The 27,021-nt window shown below is 50.4% G+C and overlaps 11 protein-coding genes across 11 annotated transcripts; 5 read left to right on the top strand and 6 right to left on the bottom strand.

Moving 5' to 3' along the window:
- Positions 1 to 3,335: 3,335 nt before the first annotated feature.
- Positions 3,336 to 5,889, top strand: NCS57_01275100 (Peptidase-S8 domain-containing protein; the record flags this gene model as incomplete). Its single annotated transcript, XM_053062416.1, has 5 exons — positions 3,336 to 4,032; positions 4,146 to 4,333; positions 4,568 to 4,634; positions 4,686 to 5,452; positions 5,503 to 5,889. 5 exons carry the CDS (start codon positions 3,336 to 3,338, stop codon positions 5,887 to 5,889), a joined length of 2,106 nt encoding a protein of 701 aa, XP_052908944.1.
- Positions 5,890 to 6,352: 463 nt separating this feature from the next.
- On the bottom strand, positions 6,353 to 7,920 carry NCS57_01275000 (CFEM domain-containing protein; the record flags this gene model as incomplete). Its single annotated transcript, XM_053062415.1, has 5 exons — positions 6,353 to 6,815; positions 6,864 to 7,016; positions 7,062 to 7,581; positions 7,625 to 7,760; positions 7,819 to 7,920. 5 exons carry the CDS (start codon positions 7,918 to 7,920, stop codon positions 6,353 to 6,355), a joined length of 1,374 nt encoding a protein of 457 aa, XP_052908943.1.
- Positions 7,921 to 9,505: 1,585 nt separating this feature from the next.
- Positions 9,506 to 11,225, bottom strand: NCS57_01274900 (Amidohydro-rel domain-containing protein; the record flags this gene model as incomplete). The annotated part of the gene is made up of 6 exons (XM_053062414.1): positions 9,506 to 9,890; positions 9,937 to 10,138; positions 10,182 to 10,442; positions 10,484 to 10,650; positions 10,694 to 10,928; positions 10,973 to 11,225. 6 exons carry the CDS (start codon positions 11,223 to 11,225, stop codon positions 9,506 to 9,508), a joined length of 1,503 nt encoding a protein of 500 aa, XP_052908942.1.
- Positions 11,226 to 11,935: 710 nt separating this feature from the next.
- On the bottom strand, positions 11,936 to 14,272 carry NCS57_01274800 (Zn(2)-C6 fungal-type domain-containing protein; the record flags this gene model as incomplete). The annotated part of the gene is made up of 4 exons (XM_053062413.1): positions 11,936 to 13,147; positions 13,197 to 13,655; positions 13,709 to 14,020; positions 14,165 to 14,272. The coding sequence occupies 4 exons, from the start codon at positions 14,270 to 14,272 to the stop codon at positions 11,936 to 11,938; spliced, it is 2,091 nt and encodes a 696-aa protein (XP_052908941.1).
- Positions 14,273 to 14,891: 619 nt separating this feature from the next.
- Positions 14,892 to 15,800, bottom strand: NCS57_01274700 (Abhydrolase-3 domain-containing protein; the record flags this gene model as incomplete). The annotated part of the gene is made up of 1 exon (XM_053062412.1): positions 14,892 to 15,800. One exon carries the CDS (start codon positions 15,798 to 15,800, stop codon positions 14,892 to 14,894), a length of 909 nt encoding a protein of 302 aa, XP_052908940.1.
- A 431-nt stretch (positions 15,801 to 16,231) lies between these two features.
- On the top strand, positions 16,232 to 16,696 carry NCS57_01274600 (Cytochrome b5 heme-binding domain-containing protein; the record flags this gene model as incomplete). Its single annotated transcript, XM_053062411.1, has 1 exon — positions 16,232 to 16,696. The coding sequence occupies one exon, from the start codon at positions 16,232 to 16,234 to the stop codon at positions 16,694 to 16,696; it is 465 nt and encodes a 154-aa protein (XP_052908939.1).
- A 283-nt stretch (positions 16,697 to 16,979) lies between these two features.
- NCS57_01274500 (uncharacterized protein) lies at positions 16,980 to 18,845 on the bottom strand (the record flags this gene model as incomplete). Its single annotated transcript, XM_053062410.1, has 3 exons — positions 16,980 to 17,978; positions 18,024 to 18,203; positions 18,252 to 18,845. The coding sequence occupies 3 exons, from the start codon at positions 18,843 to 18,845 to the stop codon at positions 16,980 to 16,982; spliced, it is 1,773 nt and encodes a 590-aa protein (XP_052908938.1).
- Positions 18,846 to 19,274: 429 nt separating this feature from the next.
- On the top strand, positions 19,275 to 20,053 carry NCS57_01274400 (uncharacterized protein; the record flags this gene model as incomplete). The annotated part of the gene is made up of 3 exons (XM_053062409.1): positions 19,275 to 19,413; positions 19,459 to 19,926; positions 19,971 to 20,053. The coding sequence occupies 3 exons, from the start codon at positions 19,275 to 19,277 to the stop codon at positions 20,051 to 20,053; spliced, it is 690 nt and encodes a 229-aa protein (XP_052908937.1).
- Positions 20,054 to 20,610: 557 nt separating this feature from the next.
- On the top strand, positions 20,611 to 21,212 carry NCS57_01274300 (uncharacterized protein; the record flags this gene model as incomplete). The annotated part of the gene is made up of 3 exons (XM_053062408.1): positions 20,611 to 20,812; positions 20,860 to 21,007; positions 21,053 to 21,212. The coding sequence occupies 3 exons, from the start codon at positions 20,611 to 20,613 to the stop codon at positions 21,210 to 21,212; spliced, it is 510 nt and encodes a 169-aa protein (XP_052908936.1).
- Positions 21,213 to 21,285: 73 nt separating this feature from the next.
- NCS57_01274200 (Zn(2)-C6 fungal-type domain-containing protein) lies at positions 21,286 to 23,428 on the bottom strand (the record flags this gene model as incomplete). Its single annotated transcript, XM_053062407.1, has 3 exons — positions 21,286 to 21,505; positions 21,551 to 22,740; positions 22,784 to 23,428. The coding sequence occupies 3 exons, from the start codon at positions 23,426 to 23,428 to the stop codon at positions 21,286 to 21,288; spliced, it is 2,055 nt and encodes a 684-aa protein (XP_052908935.1).
- Positions 23,429 to 23,751: 323 nt separating this feature from the next.
- Positions 23,752 to 26,995, top strand: NCS57_01274100 (uncharacterized protein; the record flags this gene model as incomplete). The annotated part of the gene is made up of 6 exons (XM_053062406.1): positions 23,752 to 23,953; positions 23,998 to 24,154; positions 24,208 to 25,793; positions 25,840 to 25,943; positions 25,992 to 26,459; positions 26,504 to 26,995. 6 exons carry the CDS (start codon positions 23,752 to 23,754, stop codon positions 26,993 to 26,995), a joined length of 3,009 nt encoding a protein of 1,002 aa, XP_052908934.1.
- Positions 26,996 to 27,021: the final 26 nt, after the last annotated feature.

The following is a 27,021-nucleotide window of genomic DNA, read 5'->3' as shown; positions in this document are numbered from 1 at the left end:
TATCCAGACGTCAGATGGATGGTAGAGATGCTTGTCTTTGCGTGCTTTTCTCCTCTTTCTCCTTATTCTCACAGCTACTGAGTGATCCATAGGCAAAACACGAGCAAAAGACAACAAGACAGGCAAATTGGCATCCCCCTCTAAACCTTATAAGGCCATTTCATTGCGAGCCTGCTTGTGATCGGCGTCGTTGTTCTCCACAGCCCCATGACCAGCAAGGCAGCTAAGCGGCCACGAAGGATTCCCTCCCCCGCAAGCCCTGCCGGTCAACTGCTACATGTCAGACAAAGCACTGGCTCTGATTTGAGGCCTGCAGGGCCAAGGCAAGGCCTTTTCTGCCATTGAGTTTTTTTGCGAGCGACGGGCCGGCCGGGATCTTTGGTTCTAATCTCGTTCCAGGGGCGGTGCCGTACAGGGGTGGTACAGTACCCGCGGCTTGGCAATTGGGCTGTAGAAGCGAGCGTTGCCCTGTGAGCTGGCCAAAAGAGAATGGTTGCTTGGGGGCCAAAAAGTAAGCGAGGTCGCCGAGGTGAGCGGGAAAAGCCAAGATGACAGGCATTCTTCAAAAGGAGTCAAGTTGTCTTGCAATTCCGGATATGGACAATGATCAAATTTTTGTCGAATATTATGTCCTTTTGCAATGCCAATGCATTGTCAGATGCAGGAACGCCGTTGCTGAACCAAACAGATGGGTTCGAAGTAGAATTTCCTCTTTGGGAGGATAAGCTGTCAAAACTGCCAAGACTTCCGACCCAGGTCTTCGTAAGCACAGGGTAGGTGAGTGATTTCGTTATGTTTGAGATAAATGCGTGTCAGACTGCAACAGCCGTTGTAGGCAGACACATGGTTGCTTTATATCCTATGAGAGTAGCCCCTTGATTAATATTCGGAACCAATTGCTCTGTTTTCCCTTGACCACACCTGCTCAAAGACCGGCAAGGACATACTGATCTGCATGCATGTGGTAGTATCTCTAACCTAAGTGCCTGTGATTGTTACTGTACTCTTCCTGTCACATTCCTGGTGCCTAGAGAGCGCATTGCTCTTCAGAGAATCGCGACGAGTTTACCAATTCATTATAATCCGCAATGATGACAAGAAGGCATCAGCTACAACAGCAAAAAACACAATCACGAGTTTACCAACCCTTCATTTGCCACGCTGATGGCGAGCCAAGGGTGGCAAATATACTATAGGCTTCACCATACTCAATCAAAACAAGTCCCGAGGTCTAGAAGTTTGGATGTGCCCGCCTTCAACATTGATTGTCACGGTCACACGACAGGCGTTGCCCAACTCGTATGCTTACCAATCGACACCGACATTGCCGGGATTCAAGCTTCTTACTTTGCCTAGGGCTGAGCATCGGGGACATTGGGGCGTAAGCGGAGAGTAACGACGGCGGACAGGGGGAGCCACGGTCAAAGCCGAGTTGTGAGACATGGGTATTGGCGTTTCACCAGTCCATCACGGCAAAAGAAGAGTCTCCTTGAAATGTTGGTGGTGATTAGAGAAATTCTCGATGGGTTTAGTCGTGGGTAATTTCATGTTGATTTCCCACTGGCTCATCTTTTCCGAAAAGGGTGGTTTGCAGATTCCAGAACTTCGCATCTCGCACCGTTCTCACTTCCGTTACGCCGCTCGAGGTTGGTCTGTTCCTTCTTCCTGCTAATATAGTAAAGTTTTGATGTATTCGATCTCTACTAGATATAGGTTAAGTCACAACAATACATTCAACGGCCTTCTGCAGGTTCCCTAAAACAGGATACTTCCGGGTGGTCCTCTAGATGAACCAGCAAACCCAGCCTTGCTAAGTTGCTAGTAATACTTGGCCAACGCGCGCCGGGATGCTGCAGGAAGGGTTGCCTCACCTGCACTGCCGCTCAGCGACTGAGTGTCGCATGACAAAGAAGATCACCAGGTGTCGAGAGAGAACATCGCTTTAAATTTGCTTCCGATCTTGAATTTTCCTATCTAAGTCAAGCTCTCCTTTGGCAGTCCATTCTGGAGTCGTCCAGTGATTATGGTATGCTGGGGTTTCGTAAAAGTTTCATGTTCAACTCATTTTGACTCGTGGTAGCCCGGCATCATTAAATGGTCATTAGATGAGTAATATACTGCTAAAGAGCTTGCTAGCCTCCGTGGCTGGGCTGAAGAGTAGTGTAACATCATTCTAAGAACCAGGACAACTGCGGCAAGAGATGAGATGGTGGAGCATTGGCAACGGACCTACTCTTTTTTTCGGTCCCGAGACTCCGGGGCTTCTTGAGAACGACAACCAGTAACCTCGACTGAGCGCTCCCGGCGGCTCATAAACAACTAACAATATACCGGAGTAGGAGCCGTTATGGCTTGTACCCTGTCAGCAAAGGTGGGTTCCTCTGCGTTATTTCCAATGCGAAGGAAGAAGGATCCTAGTAGTTGACATCGGCTTGAGTGGAGGATTTTCCGGTAGGGCTGTGCTGGATGAGATTTTGCCCCGTAGGGCTATCGTAGCTCACGTCTTGGCAAGGGGCCAAAACAAGCCTATCGAGTCTCCGAGGATATGTGATAGCGGTTGATTGTATATAGCTTCAGAAGAAATCATGCGCAGATTTCTACTCGCAGGTGAGACGCTTCGATTTGCTGGATCAGGCCTGTCTCTCACTCTCAAGCTCGCCTTCAGCCTTTGCAATAGATGTCCAATTCGGGTTATGATAACATCAAACCTCCGTGGCCCTCAGTCATTTCTCACAATCTGCCTTGCCTTTGCAATATCCCGAGGCGCAGCTGGTATTCAGCCCAAGGATGAGGCTAAGTCACTCATATGAGGATCCTTCATTTAGCTCAAGCAAATTTTCGCGTGACTGCTACTATCTTCCTTCCATGGAACATTAAACAAGCCGCCGACACTGGCTGCCTAGTAAGAAGTCGGGGTTCACAGTCTCGTGAATCCACTCGATAGAGATCTACTTATGCTTGTTGTTGGGCTAGAGCTAAAAACTGTAAATAACCTAAAATGTAACATGGTTGCTTATATCGTCAGCAATTAGTATCCGCATAAGGCGCAGTATTTCCTTAGAGAGCCATGGATCTGGACCCATTTCCTAGCAATCTTGTATGCCGAGTCGAAAATCACCGTCCGCTGTGGTCTATCTCTAGATATCGATATGCTTAGGGAAACCCAAAGGGTACTTAAAGATTGAGGATATAAGATAACTAACGAAGCATGAAGTTTGTTTCTAGAATTAGCTCACATCGTATCCCCTCTCTTATCCAACCCTTATTTCCAATACCAAGTCCTTCTCACTTCTCTGCCTTGAAAACCGACACTAGTTCGGCCTGCTCCCGATAGAATGAGAGTTATCGCGGTATTTGCCCTCGTAGCCGGTGCCTCGACGTTTCTAGCTCCCTGGACACCTACCAAAGCCCCGTATCATGTCCCGGAAGGGTTTAAGCTAGCAGCCGACGAGTATCTTGTCATGCTTCATGATAACCACACTATCGATGACCACATTACCAACACTGGCTTGAACTTGACCGAGAGAGTAATCTCCTTCAACCCCTTCAACGTCATCAACGCCTACCACTTATCGGTGCGGGAAGAGTATTCCGCTTTCATTCATGAAATTATTCGACATGACCCTGGAGTGGCGTACGTCCATCACAACTACTACAACAAGGAAGAGATCCCTGAAATATTGGGCGACGTGGTCAAGCGTGATTTCATCCCCGATGACCCCAGTATGGACAAAAGATGGAACAAACAAACTCGAAAATGCTGGACAACCTGGAACATGGCCATGATCTCCGGTGGGTGGATGCAGCGTACCAGCGAGCCCGCAGGCGTCCCGCATGAGCGTGAGAGGCGAGACTTTGGAACTGACCTTGATAAAGCCCACGAGGCGATCTGGAAGTACCATCCGGGACCTGGCGTGAACATTTACGTCTTTGACACCGGAATAAAGCTGTCTCACAGCATCTTCAGCAAGTACACTGGCTTGGAGAAAAAAGCGAGGACCAGTCGCCTTTCTGTCCCCCGGCTGGACCATGGTGAGTTTTTGCCGACTGCCTACGGATTTATAGCGTGTCTTGTGAGATAAGGGCTAATTCCGCAAAGGATGACGACCGTGGGCATGGCACCCACGTAGCTGGTATTGCTGCAGGAACTGCCAATTCATCGGCCTTTGACGCACACATTGTCAATGTCAAGATGTTTTGTGAGTCGACGTCAGAGCAGAAAGCTAGAGGTGCTCCCATCACAACAAAAAACTCGACGCCTTCGCACCCGGAGAGCTGGTTGAATCCGCAAGTACCAACTGTGACTCCTGTTTCGTTAAACATAATGGAACAAGTATGATTGCTCCTCATGTCGCAGGCATCATGGCAATCATGGTGGACTAGACCACGCAGACAGGATCTATGAGCGCTGAAGGAGAATGCGCTGCCGTATGTGAACATTGATGCAAGTATGAAGAAGGCGGAAACAACCAACTTGCTCGTTCAGTCTGGGATCACAATGCATGAGCAACATCCTTACAGAGGTGTGGTCCAAGATAGGCAGATTCCCCCTAACAATACCCCCTAGGGACCTAGCGGGATCCCCATCAGACGAGGACGAACACGCCGACAAGAACAAGACGGCGGAAACTACCGTGAGTATTTCTTCCCCTTGAGAACTGTACGCAAACTTAACTGAGATGCAGCCGACCTCCCCAAGCAGCAGGTTGAGTCTCATCCCGACTCTGACAGATGGATGATCGATGTCGATATGAGTGGCTATAAGCATCCTGAGCCAGACTCCTCCGCCTGTTTCGGCCTTCAGACTAACCGCTATCTGAACCGGGACGTCCTGGTCGGCAACATTGAGCACTTCTATGAGGCTGCACAGGCTCGGGCACGACGAGACCCCGGTTCCAAGTTCATCTCAACCATATACACGCCCAACGAAGTCATGCTGATCATCGACTACGAGACCCCAGACATTGACTACGAGATTGTTCAGGAGGACTGTGTCTTCTATCTCAAGCACATTGTGCTTGATCGGTGCGATAGTAGTTCCAAGGACAACCCAGGAAACTGGAAGGCCGGGGGAGTCGCCCACAAGGACAAGATTCGATACCTCACCGAACCACTCAAACAGCGAAACTCTTGGGCCGGGTGCAAGGTTGACGGTCGCAACGTCCACGTCTGGGGCGGTGGATGGTCCACAACAGACAGCGGAAAACGTCTTATCGAGGAGGCCAAGAACTGTGGGATCGATGCAGGGTCTCCCAAGTTCAACTATGGCGGTGGTGATGATAACCGAGAGTGGACTGCAGAGATGAATGAGGGCTCTGATGTTGACAACAAATGCATCTCAGAGGCTATTGAGAAGGCTGGGGGACCCAAGGTGATCTGTGAAAAGACGGCTCCTCCTCCTCCGCCGCCTAAGCCCTTCGAGCCTAAGTATGACTGTCAGGGAAGTGGTCTGGTCAGTATTATTTCTTTCATTTCACCTACTCCATGACTAACCAAAAATAGTGCGGCGGCCCCCTTTTGCAGGTGAAGCACTGCGACTATGCCGTTAACAGATTGCGCCGGAATCGAGCAGATCCCACCTGGTACGGGACTCAGCAAGCTCAAGACATCTCCGTGAGACACCCAGAAACAACACTAATCATCTTGAACAGAGAAGGGCGCCTCACCGGCAACTGCTGGGCCAAGTCGGACGGTATCGGCTGCGGTGTCTTTATTGAGGGTAGCGGCTGTGAGTTGATTGGTGATGATATCTGGGAGTACTACCAGAAGATTCGGTCTTCGTGCAAGAAGTGCGGCAAGGTTGAGTACAAGGCGGGTTGCTTTGTCAAGATTGATTATGTGGCGGGGTGCAATAACCACGACTGGAGGGCCAAGGCATCACACGGATAGCAGAGCATATGGAGTTTTTCTAGCTCTCTTCTATAGTGAGAGTATATAAATATCATTGAGTGAGTGAGAGGGTATTCTCATTAGGTCGGAGCATATGAGACAAGATTGTCGTATTCCTTGGTGCATCACCTCGTGGGCTTGAATAGCGTCACTGCAATTATTGCTGATGCTACCTTGCTATCCTTTGAATCCACTTAAGGATGAGCTTTCTGCATTTCGGTATCATCTGCATAAACCCACTCATGTATAAGACCCTCAGGCCCAGATCTTCATGGTGCACAATCAACCCCTGCTCGCTACTTACACGATGCAATCTCCTTGACCGCCGATCACGGAACCAACACTCTGGTTCACAAACTCTACTCAAAATAAAGACTTCACCGTGCGTAGTGATCAGCGGTAGTTTAATTCTACAGTATCTATTATTATCCATTACGCTATTGAGAGAACCACCCATACCACATCAAAGAGACACCTCGCTAGTGCTATGTGCACTCGTAGTAGTTGTTACATGAGACTTGTTATACTTATCCGCCGTCACAAGGTTTGCCTCGTCTCCCCCATCGCTATACTGCACCTTGAACGTCCTCTGTAACTCGATCCCGCCGTGCTCCGGCGCGTGTATCGAGTCCCCCGTCCTAGAGGGGAGTTCTACGCGAGCGCCACGGCTTCGGCTCATGATGTGTGACTTGCGACCGTATTGCTCGCCGTAGTTGTTGTATTTGCTCGAATCGTAGGAAGAACCTCCGAGGACGGGAAAGAGACGGACAAGAAGGATACGAAGAGCGGGCATGGATGCACAGATGATACCCACGTTGATCTCGACTGTTGACCAGATGGAAACATCTGTTTGGTCGTACGTGGGATTATGAGAAGAGTCCAGGTCGACAAGATACTGGAGACGAATGATGCTCACGATAGTGACACTGAAAAGTTAGCCAATATCATGACTCAGGGCAGAGAAGTGTACTCACAAAGTTCCAACAATGAACATGGCGGCGACACCAATCTTCTTCTTCCAGTGCAGCTTCAGATTCCGAAGATACCACATCGGGATTGCCAGCATCCAGATATCTAGGGAAATGCTGATGGCGGCATTTGCCCAGCCGATGGCGTTGACGTTGGCACTATGCTGTTAGCTAGGCTATCGCAGCGAGATTGAGAGCACTCACCATGTTCCCTTGTGCTCGCCATCCCATTTGAGCCAGAAGAAATTAATAGGCGAGCATTGAAATACCGCCAAGAAGATGAAGGCAACACCATAAATGGCATTGAAGATGACAGTTCCCCAGAGCAACTTCTGGGCAGGACCAGGAAAGATGCGCAGGTAGAAGAACAGCAGCGACATCTTCAACAGGGACACCTGCGCAAAGTAAAACACCTCGAGCAGCCAAAAGAAGAAGCCAAAACTTGTAATCTGGTCAAACTCGAGTGTCCAGATGTCGCGTCCCTCTCCGTGTCCGGCCGTTCCGTGAATGTTCATCGCCGTCGAGGGAATACCGAAGATGAGGGTGATAACGATAAAGAGGTCGTCGAGGCCAAAGTCGGAGTTTGTGATGAGAATCTTGGATCCGATACGTAGGAGAATCGAGATGCCGGAAAAGGTGCCGAGGATGATGGTTACGTTGATAAAGAGGCTCGTCTTGTCGCGGACTGGGACTTGGCAGTACGTGTTGGTCATATTTTGAGTAGCTTTCCAGTTAGCAGAGTCCAACAATAAAGAAAATCGACGTACTCAGAGACTCCTTGACCGTACAACCTCCAGCGATGCATACTGAAGCCACCGGAATGACCTTCTCGTTAGTGCAGACACACTTGACGTCGGCAGAGTCGCAGTCAGACTTTGAGATCGCATCGCCAAGGCACGATCCCTACTTGGCAGATTAGCGCGACCGCGCGAGGCGCAGACCAAAGACGGGAAAGGCTTACAGCGCACTGGGGTAGCTCAGCCAGCAGGTCCTTTGTCGAGATGCTGGCAGCGGCGAGCCAGCACGGCATGAGAGCCGCGAGAAGAGGCACTGTCCACTTCATGATGATCGACAACCAAAAGATCAAACCTGGGGGAAAGGCCCGCGGTTCCACGGAGCTACGAAGGATATATACTGAGCGACCCCTGGACGGCGAGTCCCACAGAATGATGCTCGCCTAAATTGGGGCTGCTCCATGGTGAATCTGGTAAGCGAAGGCCGACCCGCTGCTCTGGAGCCGGGAGAGATCCGGGCATGGGAACCCACCAGTCAAGATGGGACGAGGACATGGGCGTTTTGGACGTGCAAGGATGGCATTGTTCAGGAACTAGAGGGAGCTAGGCCAGGGCTAAGATACCAAGCCGGCACCGTTTTACCCGATGCCAGAAGAAGAGAGATGGGCAGCGCGGTGCTAGACGAAAAAAGTCTCATGTTGGATCGTCGTCGCAGCTGATGTTGCGCATGATCTCACGTTGGGAAGAACATGGAGTGATAGATGACAGGTCCTGTGATGTGCCACGCGAGACTTGCATGATGGAACTGGGGTTTGTATGTTTTCTTTTGCTTCCCCAGGTTCATCTCGACGTCTAGAACCTGACCCTTGACGAAGGTATTACCTGAAAAAGAGACTCTCCGAAGCCACATTGCCCTGACTCAATCCACTCTCAAACCGGAAACTCACTCGCCTGGAACAAGTTAAACCGTCGCTTCAAACGCGGGTCGCACTACGGAAGAATCCCTCGACGCTTGACTCAAGATGATCCATCTTGAACCCCTGGTTGGAGTCGACCCTGTGGATCATCCCCACCTCCTTGGATAACACGGACTGGCTGCCCCTGAAGCCAACATCTTCCAGAATTCGTCAGCCCTAGACATCACTCCACTGGTAAGAGTTCTAATTACCTGTAGTATTACCAGGTTGAGTAAAGATTGGCTCTAGCTGAGCCTCCCTGGAACACTCCGTCTGAAGCTTTCCGCGTCTCTCGGTACAAGAAGCACCGACCGGATTAAGCTACTGGCCAAAGTACGAACCTTGATCTCTTTTGTGGAAATTTGATCTCGTTCATCTGCATCGGCCGGCCGTGCTAAACGATTATGAAAGGATCACCCGAAGGATCAAGGTAGACCTGGCAACCGCATTTGCTCGCTGATAGGCACGCGTTGGGTAATTCCGCCGACAGACAGACGCTAGGGGCTCCACGTGGTAGATGCGCAAAAGAGTGGGATAAACAGACGCGTAGGAGTAAAAAAAGGCATATAAACCCTGGGAGAGTCTCCAAGTTGTCGGTACGAGAGGATTCAGAATTGCTTTGTTTGTAGACTGTGGCTTGATTAACGAAAGCTTGAATCGCTGACTCGTGGTACGACGACATCATTACGAGTATGTCACTGAAGGTCACAGACTAGCCATTGGAGGTGACGCTATTCCTCAGCTGGAGACACCATTCCAACTTTGGAGAACAGTGAGGCCTCTATCGCAAAAGGTTCGGCGAATTACACGTTCTTGTCATTGAGTCGCCGATGCAGGAAGGCCTCCCTAGTCGGAGCATGTGAAGAGGCATTAATCCGGGGTCACGTTCTAGAACGACATCCTGGTATTGTTCTTTGTATGCATTCGGAAATATACCCCCGAGACCAAGCTACCAATCCTAGTACGACTTTTGCATAGCAGGCCTCTTCTCAGGAAACTCCTCCGTCAAGTGACGAGGGATGCCCGTGGACAAAGATCCCGACGTGTCCCTGATGTACTCTTTTCTTCCAGCCTTGTGCACCCGCCCGTTCATGATGATAATATTGAGTTTGTCGTGGTCCTGGAGTATTGATATATCATCTAGAGGATCTCCGTCGACGAGGATGCAGTCGGCGTAGTATCCTGGCTGAATCTTTCCAAGCTCGTGGCCTCTCATCATGAGAGCTGCAACGCCCGCAGTTGCGGCAATGATACTCTCGTGAGGGGTAAAGCCCAGCATCTTGACAAAGTGCTCAAGATCACGAGCATAGGTTCCATGCGGCGTCCATGCAAAACCATAGTCCCTATCTTGATTAGTTCTAAATAAGGTAGGTGGTATCGATCACTTACCCCCCTGGCAATACGACAATCCCTCGTCGGTGCATCTCACGCAACCCTGCTACCGCAATGTCGAGCTCTCGCTTATATCCAGCCTTCTCTGCTGCTTCGTGCGTGTATCCAAAAGCATCGGCTTCGTAGGTCGTGGCGTAGAGCCAGTTGATTGCCGGCACGACAATGTTCTTGTGCTTATCTCGCTCAAGCATGTCCATGCCTACGCTGTTAGCCTGGTTCATCATCGCTCTCAGGAGACATACCTTCGTCATCCACGTAAGAACCGTGATAAATCACATCCACGCCGTGCTTGACACACATCTTGACCGAATCCCTGGCTCTGGCGTGTGCGCAGACTCGCTTCCCTCGCTTGTGAGCCTCATCCACACACGCAATAATCTCTTCGTCCGAAAAGTAGCAGTCTTGAGCGGATCGAATCTCAGTAATTTCTTCGCCCGAGATGCTGAGCTTGACGTTGTCAACACCGATGGTCTCGATGTTGTACTTGATGGCATCACGCATTTCTAAACAGTCAGCAATGTTTGCCAAGAGACTGGCAACTTACCTTGTGGACCATCTGCAAACCGTGTAATTCCAGCCACTAATTCGCCTTCTGGCTTGGCAATCTCTCGTGCATTGGCTAGATAACGAGGTCCTGGGATGTCACCCGCGTTGATGGCATCTCGAACAACCACATCGAGTCGGTCCTTGGCTGCCGCCGCTCCGAAGCACCTAGATAATTAGCGGCGTTCAAAATGAAATATAGAGAACATACATGGTGTATCCAGAGTCTAGAAAGCATTGGGCGCTCTTGATGGTCAGGAGAACGTGCTCCTCAACGTCAAGCTCACCTAGACGGTTGAGGTCGCCACCATTCCAGGTGAAGTGCGTGTGGCCATCTCCTAGGCCTGACATGAGTGTTCTCCCTCTGCCTTCAAAAACTCGAACAAGAGGGTCTCGTTCAAGTTCGTCCTTGTTTGGAATCTGGCCAACCGCCGCAATCTTTTCGCCTTCTCTCGTTAATTCTACCCACCAAGATCGGTATCAAACTCACCCTCGATCAGCACATCGCCAATATACGGCTCTCGGCCTGTAGAATCCAAAATCTTGACATTCGTAAACAAAATCTTTGATCTTTGATGAGTACCATCGATATGATACTCCTTCGGCTGAAGCGTCTTGTCCAATTTCAAGTTGTTGATAAACTCCACGTTTCTGGGAACCTTTTGAGAATGAATCGGCTCCTTACCCCACGAATCATGAGCGCCCTGGGGCCACGAAGCCTTTGTAATGTCGTCCTTGTTCATTCTGAATGCTTAAACTCAGAGTTGTCGATGCTAGAGTGGAGCTAAGTTCCCCGTGGGGAAGCGTAGTTATGTAGGCCCGGATGGTTGGTTAGCCGTCTGCCGACACCTCCGCTCTGTGGCTTACATCACCTGGCCCGTCATGGCAAAGTTCCGAGACATTCATGTCCGCTCATCGCCGCCATCTCCGTCTTGGAGAGCGGGGGATCGACGCTCCGTCATCTCCGCGGCTAGGGATGAGGGGAACCCGGGACTTGGCAAAACCGACTCAGTCCAGATTGGGGAGTCACGCTGAGGTGTTAAGTTCGTTGTCGTTATTGCAATCATGAGCATCGCAATTGGCATAAACAGCCTAGCAAGTATCGTATTTAAGGGAGGCCGATAGGTCCCGTGGTGGTGTGCAGCGAATGCATCGAGGCTGTGAGCAAATCCACCCAGAGACTTGGAGAGGCGGCTAAGGAGGTTCCTTCCCCTTGCTTTCTACTGCATGTCATGCGCTTTCACTCTATAGAAGGCAGCGTCTCGCGCAATTATAATATTGTGACGAAGAAGAAAATGGAGAGAGCAAGGTAAACCAACCCTCAAGGTTCAAGTACCTCGAACCTCACAGCTATATACTACGCCAGGCAAAAATGATGCTCTCTATTGCCTCTAAACGTCTAATATCTATTTTGCTGTCCCCATGTCCCATGTCGTGCAGAAACTGAACACTATCAGGCCCACCCGTTCAAGTTTACATCCATTCCGCCGTCATTCCCGAGTAGCACAGCCAGATCCAGATTCAAACCAGGATCTAAATTTCCCAGCAAGGTCCAGTTCGTCTCCAAGGAAGCCAAGCTATCCCCAGACAGTTGACCCAAGTCGCCGGTTGGTAGCGTCGTCAAATCCAATTTCTGGCACGACGGCATGGAGCAGCTAAAGCAATCCCAGCATAACTGGAGCTGGCTGATATAATCTGGTGTCTGTGAGGAACCAGTCGTCGCCAGCAAAGCTTCGTGCCGAGCTTGCCATGATTTGAGGGTGATGTATGCTTGTGCCATCGAGGGTCTGTCGTTCATGTCGAAAAGCTCTGGGTGAAACTTGTATACCGCCTCAACGACACGCCAGGCTCTATCTGAAAGGTATCCAACTGGTTTCTGATGAAGCCTCGAGGTCATGACAGCAAAGTTGCCTCTTTGGAACTGGACCTTTGCATACCAGAGAAAGCCTGCCGAGTCCATTTGCTTATCGAAGTTAGCAAAGAGTTCATTCTTGATGATAAGAACCTTGAAGAGGTTATCCTCGACGGTAAAAATCTCAGTCCCCCATTCGGGCTGCTCCATCATCGGGACAATCATCTCTCGGCCTTTGCTGATCAGGACGCGCCGTAGGCTTAGAGCTGCGGTATGGACCTTGCCGGCGGATACAGACACATATCGGCGTTCAATATCCATCAGAGCCTGGTCTAGTGCGTCAATGTCCTCCCTGTATCTTTGAAGGATTGAAGAGGCTACAGGATTTGCTGCAACATCTTCAGTGTTCCATATAGTAGCGATCTCGAGTCCTGCTGTGCCACGGAGACTCTCCAGAGAGAGAATAGACTTGGCAATTTGGTAGCCGATCAGACAAAAAGCCATCTCGGTAGGGCCTTCGCGAGGCTGTACGGGGTCGACGGATCCAGGGAATAGGTCGGCATCGTTGAAATTCTGAGGCATTTTACAATCCCAGCTGATGGGCATCCGAGAGCAACTCAAGGCCGAGGTCAAAGTGTGGGAGACATCTTGCAGCATGATGTGCCACCATATGCGCCTTCGCATCTCTGTCTCAAACGGAGGCAGGCCCAGGAGCTCACCATCCCGATGATACCCCATTTTTATGGCCATCCGGAGAGCCGTGCCGGTCAGAATCCAGGCCGTGTCCTTACCATGGCGATTTCGGAGGGAGAGCTAGATACGATGAGTCTGAGTCGTCAGTCAGGGGTTGGTGATGTCTTACCAAGTACAGCACCAAAGCCTGCAATGCCACCATGTCAAAGTTCTTCATGACGTTGAGTTTCCTCAAGGCTATCTCGGTGCCTTGTGTGTAGTCTCTGATCGCATCTTGGCGTGAGCATCCTAGCTTTTGTTGCGACTCCGATTCCGACATTGACATGGAAGCTAGAGTAAATACGGCGAAGCGTAACGCTTGGTAACTGAGAGGGACAGCTTTTATACTGGATTCTCCCTCTGTTATGTAGGGCTGCACGGATGGGGTATGGATCACTTTGGTCAAGGGGTTTACTCGGTTCAAGAATAACTGCCAAAGCGTAAAGGCCTGGACTGTGCTGGGTTGGATAGAGGAAAGGGAAGCCGTCACCAGTTCGGCTGCATAGAGATGGTCTGTAGCCATATCTCGAGGTGGTGTCTCCTCGCCCAGGCTCGCATCAGCTTCAAGCATGGCTCTGATGGCTCGGAGCTGCATCGTGTATTAGGAAAGATTATGTTGCACAGCGATTAAGGAAGGCCTACCTCTTCATGGATGGCTGCTCCTAGATGGCTGTCCATGTATCGTACGCCATCTTCACTTTGGACCACCTTCCCTGCTGGTTTCGATAGTGATTGGGACAGCAACAGAGTGGGCGAAGGAGGCGCATCCACTCGGAGGCAATCCTCGGCGGGAGACTCAGAGTTATTAGCCGCTAGGGCTGGGTCAGAGCCGTCATGATTGATAAATCGGTCCAGTTGCTGCTCGAAATGCGCCAGCTTGTCGAAGAGCTGGTCAGCCATCCGCCGGCGCTTGCGAGTTACGGCCTGCTTGCCTGGCATGCATTCAACCCTTGCCTAGAGTTCAACGATCAGACCCTGTACATTATCCCAATAGTGAACGAAATCAAGCAACGGGGCTGAAAAGTGATGGCGATGGCGACACGGCAGCGCATGGGAATGCGACGCGTTCACGAGGGCGAGGTTTTGTTTGCTCCGCACCTTGACACAGTTGAAGCAGGGCAACCTGCGATCACACTTGATCTTCCGCTCCTGACATAGAACGCATGACAGGGGGCGAGTGTATCTTGAAGAGTCGCTGTTGGACATTGCTGGGTAAAGATTTTGGTGACGCGCCTCGAATCAAGTGGGCTAAGAGAATGCGGCTTTAGTTAGGAATAAAGAGGGACGAGAGCAAGCTCCGGACATGCTCGAGTAAAATAAAGTAATTTGGGTGATAGTAATAAAACAAATAATAATCACAAAAGTGAATAGTTGTTGGGGCCTCTGATAGGGGGCTACCAGTAGATAAAGGGGGTTGTATAGGTGAAACGTCTAGAGCAAAAAGTCTGGGGGTTGTGCACACTTTGTAAACCCGCATACCTAGATACGTCAGAGGGACGCGTAAACTTTACTTAGATTGTGGCAGGGCGAGCTAATAACGTGATAACCGAGGAATGCGGTATCGCGGGCTCTTCACAACCCCGAGGGCCCGAAGCTCTGTCGTACTTTAAAAGGACAGACCCAGTCATCAACGGTACAGAGACAGTAGATTTGTGCCAGATAATAAGCTAGGTTTTTGAAGAGCCGCATCATATTCGCCGCTTTTCTATCTATGTTCCCTGCTCGTGTAACAGATCTTGATGTGATAATGGCCCAGTTCATCAATTCCGGACGAGCAACCTCTTCGATCGACATCTGCACCTTGTCAAAAGCGTCGTCCCATCCTTCAGGGCTTTCTAAGATCCCCAGCTACTTTCAAATATGTCATTTCTCTCTGCTTGAATGCATCTGATCCTGGTTTAGCATCCTTGTCGAACCCATGCGCCGCATTCTCGAGCTGGACAACCTCAACATTGGCACCACCCGCCTTCAACTTTTGACCCATCTCCTCAGCCTCAGGCGATAGGTTATCAGCACTACAGGTAATGATGATGGTTGTATCAGGGAAGAGGGCAGGGTCGGCAAACATAGGCGATACCCTGGGGTTTGTACGTTCCTCTGCCCTGGGCATATAGCAGGTGGCAAACAAGCGTAGGGAGAAAACCGGGAATGGGTTGATCGGGTTCGGGACTTTCTTTAGCTCTGGATCGCGGTCAAGGTCTACGAGAGGGTAGAATGCGTAGACCGCCCTTATGTTGATACGCTTGAAGTGCCCACTGAGCTCTGATGCAGCAACCAAGGCCAAGTTACCGCCAGCACTGAAGCCAGACACCGCTATGCGACTCAGATCAAAACGATCGGGCTGGTCCTCGGCCCATTTAAGGACATCCTCCACATCTTCCACAGGAGCTGGGAATGGGTGTTCTGGTGCTTTACGATAATCAGCATCTAGCACCACCACCCCAGCTTCGTGCGCCATTCTGTCACAAAACTCGTGATCCATTCCCAAGCTCGGCAGGATGAATCCACTACCATGCCAGTTGATAAGCAGGCCAGGTGTGTTTTCGCTATGGTTGGGCGGATGGTGAATCCATGCCTTGATGAAACGGGTCGGGTCACGGGAGGGAATCTGAATGAGAGTTCTGTTGCTATTTGGTGCTTTGAATAGGGACCGCATGAATGGATATGCTGACCATCGTGAAAGAGTAATAACAATCTTGAGATACAAGTACTGCAGAAGGCCAAAGTCGTCCATGGCTGGTTTGACATATGGAATAAGCGACGTATGGGACCACGGACAAAGTGAAAGCTATGACGTTGTTTAAACATCAGGTTATTTATATGATTTCTCTCTCGGGGTCTCGGGCCCGTTGTAGTGTCCGTAATTACGCTGGGGACTAAACTTTGAGCATGGTTGACATGGCATGACCGTACCGGGCGGCTTGGAAGCTAAAGCAGTGATATTCATCTTATTTTTTCTCGGAGAAAGAGATTCTTGCACTCCGGGAGACAATAGGACGCTCGGCGGTATGCCTGCCGGTCCATCGAGCCGGTTCGTAGCCACGGATGACCCGCTCCGCCATCTCCGCGTCTAGAGATGAGGGGAAACCCAACAACTTCGCCTTAGTCGGGTTCCAGACCTTTCTCCGTAAACAATCTCTGCAATTTTCTTCATCAACTGTCATCATGGGCTGGATGAACAGAAAGTCTTACCTGGGCACGCGGGACAATATCATTGCCGTGCAAATCGACTGGAGCGAGACAAAAGACGTACCGTCCGTCGACTTTGTCGAAGACACAAACGACCCCAAATCATTCAAAAGAGCACCAATAGACACTTCAAACGATGACCTGCCTCTAATCGACGCATCCATTGTCGTTGCTGCCGGAAAAGTCGACCTCCTATGGATTGTCATCGATGACATTGTCTATGACTGCACAGACTTTGTGGAGGAACACCCCGGAGGATCTCGAGTACTTGAGTCCTTCCGAAGCGGCAATTGCAGCTGGCAGTTTTGGAGATTTCACCGGGGAAAGGATTTGGAGGAGTTTGGAAGGCCTCTTCGGGTAGGGCGGACAACGGGGATAGAGAACAGGTTCAAGGAGCCACCTAGATTTGTTGGATTGAGAAAGCTGTGGGGTGATGACTGAATAAGGAGGCATAAAACATATGTTGTCAATGGATGAACAAGAGGTATATGAGACTTTGAAAGGGCGTAATGAAGCTGAGCCGAATCTCATATCATCGCATTAAACGCGCTCTGAAAACCATCGGTGAAACGTTGAGATCCAGGAGGGTTGAAGGGATTCAGGGGGGTCTTGGTGAAGAATTGGAGCAGCCCAGAGAGATCAAGTGAATGATAAGTCTATAGATGTGAGAAGCAAATAATTCGTACCCAGTCTATTGAGTTCCAGTTTCCATTCTATTGTATAATCACTTCAAAAACTCGCCCACGGCCTCGGCAACTCCCTCCACGTCTTCAAACACATGCCAGTGGCCTACATTCTTCAATATGACAGCCTTGGAGTCCTTGATCCGTCCTGCATACTGCTCAACCAGCGCAGGCGGCGACACCTTATCCTCATCACCAGTAACGATCAAGGTCTTGGCCTCAATAGCCTCGACGTTGAGCTTTTGAGTAGCTCCAGCAAGAGCCCAAGTGGCCTTGGCATAAGATTCAGGATCCTGACCGAGAAGGCTGAGTCTAACTGCGGTAATGGCAGTTGGGTTTGCCTTCTTGGAGTGACTGGATGTTCCTGCGTCGACAACAGCATCAACGACGGCTCGGATACCCTTGCTTCTCACAAGAGCAGCACGAGCATAAGCGCCCTTTGAGGCAGCCTCTGGTAGAGGAGAAGGAGGAGGCCCAACAAGAATAAGCTTGCTGACAAGGCCAGGGTTGTCAATTGTAAACTTGAGGGACGCCAGGCATCCGAGCGAGTGTGCAAACAGCGTCGCTGGTGCTGAGGTTGTGACGCCAGCGGTATCAAAGATTGACTTGATGTCGGAGGCAAAGGACTCAAGGCTCAGAATGCTCAATGGATGAGTCGTGCTGAGACCATGGCCTTCAAGGTCAAAGAGGTGGAGGGTGTTTTCCTCGGCGAGAGAGAGGCGCGAAATCAAAGGCGTCCAGTAATCCAGAGTTCCACCAAGACCGTGCACAAAGACAATATTGTTGCTTCCAGATCCAATCTTTTGGTAGTGGAGTGACTTGCTGTTCAATCGCGTGAGTCCAACACCGACACCAAGAGTCTTGGCCGAGTTTGTGACTTGGAAGGGCAGGTTGGAGGTGACCTGCTGGACTGTAGGGTTGACAGCCTCAGGAGAGGCAATCTTGTTGGTGAGCGTTCCAAGGCCGGTGACTGAGACGGCAACTTCGTCTCCGGGTTGGAGGTAGACCGGAGGCTTCTTTCCAATACCAACACCGGCGGGCTATACTGTTAGTCAATAACAGGCACAGGAGGGAAGGGCTCTTACGGTTCCAGTAGCAATCACATCACCAGGCTGTAGGGTCTGACCCTCAGAGATCGTCTTGATCAGAGTAGGAATCGAAAAGATGAGTTCCTCAGTGGTGGCACTCTGTCTGAGCTCTCCGTTCACCTTGGTCTCAACCTTCAGAGTTGAGGGCAAAAACTCCTTGGGAACAGCGATGGGTCCCTAAACAGTTAGCAAAACGACTCATATTGCACAGGTAGAAAAACTTACAATAGGACAGAAAGTATCGGGAGACTTTCCAATGAAAAACTGCTTGTGGTCACGTTGACGCTCGCGAGCAGTCATGTCATTGATAATGGTGTAACCCCAAACATAGTCCCACGCATCAGCCTCTGAAACACGATAACCAGCCTTTCCGATGATGACACCAATCTCTCCTTCATAGTCGATAGTCGAAGAAAATTCGGCATGAGGCAGAATCTCCTCTCCATCCGCAATGATAGACGTAGCCCTCTTGGTAAATATAACAGGATGACTGGGCCGATCAGTCTTGTCAGAGCTGTCAAAACCAGAGCTGTTAAACTCCTTGGCGTGCTCCATGTAATTCTTGCCCACGGCAAGAATGTCTCGGCCGGAAATCGGCGGCAGAACCTTGACGTCCTTGGCAGACACGGGTTCACCGTCGGCGATAATCCGAGACACGCCTGCGGCGATCACCTCGTAGAGACTCGTCACAGGCGTACCAGACGCAAAGCTCAGAGGTTGAATGGTGCCTTTGGCAATGTCGTAGTGTCCGATGCGAACGAGTCCAGTGTCGGGATGGCTAAAAGCCGCATACTGAGCGAGAGGAGTGATGGAGCCCATTGTGCGCGATTGTGTGGTTGTCTTGATGATTACTGGAGAGTCTCAGCGGGTGCAGGATGGCTCAAATACACAGTCCTCAATTGCCGATCTGCAAGTCGCAGTTGTTGTCTCGGGCTTCGGGAGATGTCGCCGTGTGGTGGTTTTGCGGGGAAGACGGAGATGGCGGAGATGGCGGGGCGGAAATGGCGACAGCGGAGATGGAAATGAGCACATGATTGTTCATGAATCAAGTGTGTTGGTCCATGGGGGAGGCGGCATTCACCTGGGGTATTACAATCATGGCGTTCTGGGCGTTTAATCGAGGCCTTGATAGCTCAAGATGGCTAGTTCAGTAGTGTTGACGAGTATTTATTAGCTGGGTGAAGCAGATGTTGCAGTTTCAACGCAGTCCTGAATATTCTTTCTGTAGTTCTTTTCAATTCGATCATCATGTCTTCAGACGACAACAAGCTCCGTCAGACCCTCACTGAGGGAGGCCACGTTGAGGACCGCACCCAGCCGTCTCTGCCAGTGGTCCATCGACGCTTTGCCAACCCCTCGCCTCTGGGTCTGCTGTCTTTTGCGACAGGTAAGAACACACTAGGCACCATCATACAGTTCATTAACATGTTAGGTATCTTTCTCATCTCGAGCTTTGGCGTCCACGCTCGTGGAATCCAGACTCCCAATGTCATGATCTCGGTCCTCATCTTCTTTGGCGGAATCTGCCAGTACCTCGTCGGAATCATGGAATTCGTCGCCGGAAACACGTTTGGAACGGCAGTCTTCATGTCTTACGGCGCCTTCAACATCTCCTACAGCATGATTTATCTGCCTGGCTCTGGTATCATTGCTGCATACATGGACTCTGAGGGCAACTTGAGCCCAGACTTTCAGCAGTCCATCGCATTGTATCTCTGGGCTTGGTTCATCTTGAGTGTCATCTACACCATTGCAGCCATTCGAAGCTCTTGGGTTCTCTTTCTGGACCTGGTGGCACTTGACGTCTGCCTCATTCTTCTTGCAACTGGAAACATGGTTCAGAGCACCGCTGTTCTCAACGCCGGTTACGCCTTTGGATATTTGGTTGCCATTCTTAGCTGTAAGTGCCTTGTTGTCCTTAAGAAATCACACTAACGTTTCTAGACTGGGCTGGTTGCGCAGGCCTCTACGCTGGAGGAACAACCCCCTTTGAAGTCCCAACGTTTCCTCTGTACAAGGAAGCATGAGCCTATGATAGAAGTACCTTGTACTCAAGGTTTCCCTTTCCGCCATTTGACCTTCTATGCCTGCCGGTATAGAAGGTTGAGAACATGTCCGTTGCAGCCCATCAGGCAAGCTTTTCTAGGGTTTCATCGTGCGTGGATAACTCTATTATGACTGCTGGCTTCTTTGAATATTCTCAAAACTCTCTACAACAAACTTTTGAACAACGTTACCGTGAAAACTACTTTCTGTCTACATGTTCTGCACTGACGCCAATGCGGCCGTGAACTTAGCTAGCGAGCCCCATTCTCGGTCACCAAAACGGAAGGCTATAAAGAGCGAACGGCATGCGGTGTGAGAGGGCAAATAAATCTGTTTCTAATCCACACGTGCGTCTAAGACCGTAAGATCCTGCCGCTGTTATTGAGACACCGTCACCTCAAACGGGAAGTGATATGCACAGCTGAAGGATCGCTGCATTGCCGTCTCAACCGACTTGTTGATGCAGCAAGATATATAAGCCGTCTCAAATTTTCTGTGAAACACGGTTTTGTTTCTTCAATCGCAGTATTAACTCAAGATGAAGCTCACCGCTCTTCTGCTCCTCGCCTCCATTGTGACGGCCTCTCCTACCGTCTACTTCATCCGACACGGCGAAAAGCCAGCGGAAGGCAATGGATTGAATGCAGAAGGCCAGCAGCGCGCTCAATGCTTGAGGAGCGTCTTTGGTGCGAGCTCACAATACAACATTGGTCACATCATGGCACAGACCTACAAGTCCAGTACGCTACTTGCTATGAACCAGGATTCACAAGCTAATGCGATTTAGGTGGTGCCAGAAAGCGCCCGTACGACACTGTCCTACCCTTGGCTCAAGATCTTGGTCTGGCCGTGGACACGTCGTGTGACCGAGACGACAGCGAGTGTGTCAAGGACGTCGTCAAGGGCTACGAGGGCAACGGAAACATTCTTATTTGGTAAGTCTTTTCGTCTCCCTCTTAGAATCTGACTAAAATCTTTAGCTGGGAGCACAAACGGCTCAACAACCTCGCCAAGGAGCTGGGCGCTGATGATGTGGACAACTACCCTAGCGACAGATTCGACATTATCTGGACTGACCCTCCCAAGTACAAAGAGATTACTGAGGTGACATCTGAGAACTGCCCCGGTTTGGATGATTAGGCCCAGTCAGTCTAAAGTATAGATCAGGTCCATTGTTGGCTCGATAGATCAAGATTGCGATGCATTTGATAGACTAGAGTACATTCGCAGTAGAATTGTTCTCCAAAAACGTCTCCCACTCTTCCCAACCCATCGTCGAAGGTGAAAGCCACTGCTGCGGTGCCAAATTGTCGATTGGCTCTTCAAGAAACTCTAGCCCTGATCGATCAGAGCTCACTGCAGTTTGATGAGTAGGGCTGTCGGATGCCATTGAAGGAACCGGATGCTGAATCTCTTGAGGTGCGATCATACCACTACTGTCTGTTAGCTTAAGAAACACAGTCAAACGAGTCGCATACATCAACTTTTTCAGCACAGGCGTGGCCTTTTGACAGACGGCACTCATTCCCGTTTTCGCCATCTGCTCAAATATCTCGAGGGCCCCTTGAAGCTCCCGACGCAGAACGTCTTTCGTAGATGCTTCCACGCTCATTCCACTCGTACAGATATGAGCCAGACACACTGCGGCGTGGAATGCATGGAAGCTGCCCAGGCCACGGTTATACCACTGGTAAGGGCGAAACATTGCGTCCTCATAGAGTGTCCGATGTATACTGAGCAATGCCTGAGAGCTCTCAATGCACTTCCTCTGCGACGTGAGAAGATTCTCCCTGGTATACCGCATGTCCGCTGTCCTCTGTCGTAGAATTGGTCTGTGTAAGAGGAGTGTGAGTTGATGCGAATACCCAAACAGAATGTTCAGTTGAACAGCATGATGAACAGGAAGTGCTGTGTCAAACAAATACTTGTAGTTGAGAACTTCTTGCAGGGCGGAAATCTCAGAGTCGAGAGCCTGGATGGTGTTGTAAGAAGGCACATGCAACGCCCCAAAGACCTCGCTGCAGATGCGCGTGCAAAGACCGTAGAGGTCAAACTTGAGCAAGAGATATGACATCTGTGTTGGTCCATTCCGTGAGACTGGCACATCAAATCCAGCGACAAGTTCATCGTCGTTGACGTCCAAAGGCGCCTTGACACTTGAAGGGGTGAATGTCGAATCTAGGTTTCCGAGAGTAGTATTTTGTATCGTGTAAAGCATGTTGAGTCCAGCCCAGCATCTTCGACGCTCCTCAGCTCGTATCCGATCCATCCCAAAGACCGTGGGGTCGATTTGACAACCGAGAGCCAAGGCAATGTTGCGCGCTGTACCCAGAAGAGCCCAGGACTGGCCGTGGGTGTGATTTATGCCGTAGATGAGAAGAATAACAGCTTGTAGTGTATTCAGGTTGTGTCGCCAGAGGTAGTGATCGGCCTCAAGACATTTCATTGCCGCTCCTCGGTATCGGCTGCTCAGCAGAGACGTATTCTCAAGCGAGGAGTTGCGACGGCCCAGCTCACGAAGAAGAGGACTGTCTTCTGGCAATGCGATGACGGCTATGCTCAAGATAACAAAGAGCAGCGCAAGCCATGGGAGAGACACTTGCTCGGGGTCTGACTGGAAGCGGCGATAATCGGCCTCGAACGTCGGGTCATGCAATATGTGAAATAGCTACGCTGTCAGCAGTTGCATGCCAGAGAGGGGGAAAACTTACGGGAGAAAACACGTCGAAATAAGTCCTCTTGAGCTCATCGCAGTGCGAAGTGGGCGGAAGCAGGTCGATAAGCTCTGCAATCGTGGCGGTACTGGTTGTAAATGGCATCGACCCAATGTCGTTACCGTCAAGGTCTGTCTTGATGCCATTCACATTGGGATTGTCCCGAAGGATGGAGGACCAGCGTGAAGATGATGGTTCAAACTTTTCGTGTCCAGACTCGTATCGTATAATGATCCCAGCCGGGGGCGCAATTGAACTCGAAGGGACACCCTTGAGCGGCGACACCTCATTTCGCCCAGTAAACGAACCCGCGGATTGAGGCAAACTCGATTCAGGCGAAGGAAGATTCGATACAGGCTCTTGAGGTTGATTCGCTGAATTGGACACACTCTGTCGTAGCAACTCCTCAAGCCTATCGATTCTCGCGACGAGTTTCGAGTTATCAACAGCCCCTGCAGCCGGCTGATTGTGTCGTCTGGGCCATTGATCCCGGAGATAAACACACTCTGAAGAGGGTATCCCTCGACGCACACAGGTCTCACAAGGTCCTCTTCCTCGGTTGGTGTTTCGAGGACACTTGATCTTGCGCTCCCGACAGGGCTCGCAACTGAGAGGCATACGACGACCGGTTGAGACGGGCATTTCGACGGTGACTGAGACATGGCTAGACAGGAGCGAAAATCCGGGGACACACCCTTTTTAGACTCAGGAGCCTCCCCCGACATCTCCGCATTCCCCGCACATTGAGTTGATGCCAAGAGGCGAACTCCCGGGACTCTTTCTAAGCATCATGATTCGTCAGAGGGAGGTCAACGAAAGCTGACTAACTTCCACGAGTGGCAGTGGCTGAGCCTGGTTGAAACTGGGGCTGAGTTCGAAGCTGAACCCCAAGGCATCGCAGCTCCTCCATCTTCCCAAGTCATGAACTCCCCCCACTGCTTCTTTCGCGACAAAACACTTTGACAATGGCGTCATTCTTCTTTGCGTCATGGCCGTCTCCAGACCAAGGAGCAACCTGGAATGTTGAGATCTTTGTTGGCGTTGTGGCCTTGTGTTTTACTCTCCTGGGTTTACTGTCGAGACTCTATGACTCCATACCTCCCTCCATTCGGGGACCGATTTCCAGATATATATGGCCTCCACGATCACGAGCCGTGTCAACAGAATGTATGCAAAACCCTGACTTATTTTCTCCAGCTCACACCTCAAAGTTCTTGTCCCTTACTATCCCAACTCGAGATTCGTTGGAAGAGTAGAAATACTCGATCAAGTCAAGCGAGAGCTCACTACCACCTCGAAACGGGGCATATTGAAGAGATTGAGGACAGGACAGCCACGGATCTGCTTGTACGGACCCAATGGCGTTGGGTACAGTCTTACACTACTCAAACTGTCATATTATTATTATCTGACGTGTATAGCAAAACCCAAATCGCTCTGCATCATGCCTACTCTCTCAAAGAAGCACAACCGGATACATCAATATTCTGGGTTCAAGCCAACAACATAGAACAGCTCTACGAGTCATACGCCTCCATCGCCGAGAAATGCAACATTCCTGGATCCTCAAATATAGGATTCAACCCTCTAGACCTCGTTCCTTGGTGGTTAGAGAAAAAGGCCAAATCACCATGGTTGATGGTGGTCGACGGCGCCGATGACATGGAGTCGTTCTTCCAGACAGATCAAGGGAAGAACATGGCTGGCCTCGCCGACAACGTGAAACAGCATGACATATCAGCGCACATGCCCAAGTACAGTCACGGGGCTATCCTATTTACCACGACGAATCCTGAGTCCAGCCTTTTTGCAGGAGCGTCAATGATAGAGGTTGAAAAACTGAACCCGGATGAGGCGAGCCAGCTGATACGACACGATCTAGGCGACTTAGATCCCCAAGAGGATGTGGACCTCCTCTCGTCGTCGCTCGGCAATCTCCCACTTGCCATTACCTTGGCGACCTCATATATTAGAATGAATTCTATCTCCATCAAGGAATACATCGACCTTCTAAGGGGAGTCAGGCCTGACGTGGCCGATCTACGCGATCTGCGCGATCTACGCGATGCGACAGATCCCAGGGGACCAAAGATCCCACCAGAAGTCACTGCCCCGTGCCTCGTCCTGTTGCAGCAGCTAGAGCGTGAAGACGACTCTACAAGAAAAACTCTTGAGCATTTCAGTTTTTTTTATCACCAGGGAATCCTACAAGTCTTTTTCGATCAATATGCAAGAATAGGGTTACCAGACTTGATGTCAATCAAGACTTCACTGAGCAAACTCAAGATGAGCTCTGTCCTGTTGGAGAGAAACGACGACATTTTGGAGATGCACAGACTGGTTCAGTTGGTCACCCAGAAGCTTCTCTTGCGTACGATGGGGCTTCTCGGAGCCGCCCACAAAGCTATGCTTGCTTTCTGGTGGTCTTACCCGTACGGCCAGTCCATCGCGCATTCCACCCTTGCCACCTATCTCTTGAATGCGTTTTCCATATTCCGATGCTACGCGATGTCATCTCGGATAATTGGCACACCGGGTCTGGCTTTGATGCAAACTCTCAGCTTATATTTTGAATCCAGAGGAAGATGGGAGGACATGGCGATGCGGTATGCTCAAAATGTCGTCCAAAGCGTGGAGAAACTAGGCGAAAAGCACCCGGAAACACTAGACATCATGAGCAGGCTGTCATTCGTCTACATGCATCAACGTCGATGGGAAGACGCCCAAATGTTGCAATCATATCTGCTGAAAGTTGTCCGGCGAAACAACGTCCGGCGCGACGACGTCCTGTACCATCAGTCCCTTTTGATATGGATGATCGAAGAGACTCGCGGACTCATAGCCTCAAAAAGAAGTCTGGAGGAGGATACAACTCCTCGGCTAGGGAAAGATCCAGTAACAGGCAAGGAACAGATGCCTTCTCCGATAAGGCCAGCTCAACTGCCTTGGACTGGGTTTCCGTGGGCAGCGTTGAAGCAGCACATTCTAGCCAGCAGGAAGAAAAACAGTAAGGACACCTAACAAGCATTCCTCCAGCCTAACAACTCTATCAGAGCCACCCTCAAATCTACCGCGACTGGTCGACAACGTCTTGAACAAGATACCAGTTCATAGACCCCCGGTCCTCGAAGGACAAGCTCGGATTCGCTGGACCTGTGTAAGTCAAACTGCGTCAACATTTGAACTTTGGCTGATCATTCTATAGTCCTGCGGACAACAGCTCTTTGATGACTTCTCAAGCTCAACCCCCGAATCCCTTCAAGTGTTGCAGCAAAATCTGCAGAACCACAGCATGTCATCCGACGAGGGTCAGCGCAGCGGTGGCTTTTCCAACCAAGATTCAACGGGTCGTCCTGACCTGACATGGCCATCGCTAGTCTTTATTCCTGGGAACGGCTTCAACAAGTTCCTGCGGCGGGAAAACGAAGAACGAATCACTCTTCTTCCCATTTATACCCGTCTACGGATTCCTGAACCCATGGTCAGCACGACTCCGTATCTCTTGATGTGTATTGATCGAGGCCGTAATTTTACGGGGCTTTATCAACATGTGCTGCAAAACGTCGAGGATGACACACAACTCTTTCAGTTTCTACGAGACCAAGTTTCTCAACATCGAGGCATCGGTTCATGGTTCACATTCAGGAGTGTCGCCGCAATCTCTCTAACCAGAGTATGTCTTTACCAAAGCTGTCTTTCACTGCTAATCGTCCCCAGTTTGAAGCAGATAACAGCAAATTTGCTGAAGTCCACCGCCACAAGGAAGTATGCGACAAAGACTGTGTGTGCATTCCCCCGCCCGAAAGGGTCGAGAGCGACGAATATGATTGTTCGCCATCACCAACCGTCAAACCAACCCAAGTTCCCGTCATCGGCACAAATCGTCTAACCCACTACTTTCTAAAACCTCATGCATTCCACGGACCTCAACGGTCGATACTCAACCAGTTGCCGAAAAGGGCACAGGGACCACTGAGCACTTCACAAGACAGTATGGAACTTGGCTGGGGCATTCACATCCAGGAGGGCTGGCACTGGAGGTCCATCTACTTTGTTGCGGTCGTGGTTTTTGTCATTGGGGGACTTGTTTTCGGAATCGCTTGGTCCGTCGCCAAGAAAGATATCCAGAGTGCGTTTTCTATTGCAGCTACCTGGGTGGCTATAGCTCCTTTGTTGTTTGGATGGATCGCAGTTAGAGATTTGCAATAGGAGGGTAATGAATCATGATTTATGAC

Source organism: Fusarium keratoplasticum, chromosome 10, assembly GCF_025433545.1.
Source record: "Fusarium keratoplasticum isolate Fu6.1 chromosome 10, whole genome shotgun sequence".
Lineage (NCBI taxonomy): Eukaryota > Fungi > Ascomycota > Sordariomycetes > Hypocreales > Nectriaceae > Fusarium > Fusarium keratoplasticum.
This window is presented reverse-complemented; position numbering and strand designations above follow the sequence as displayed.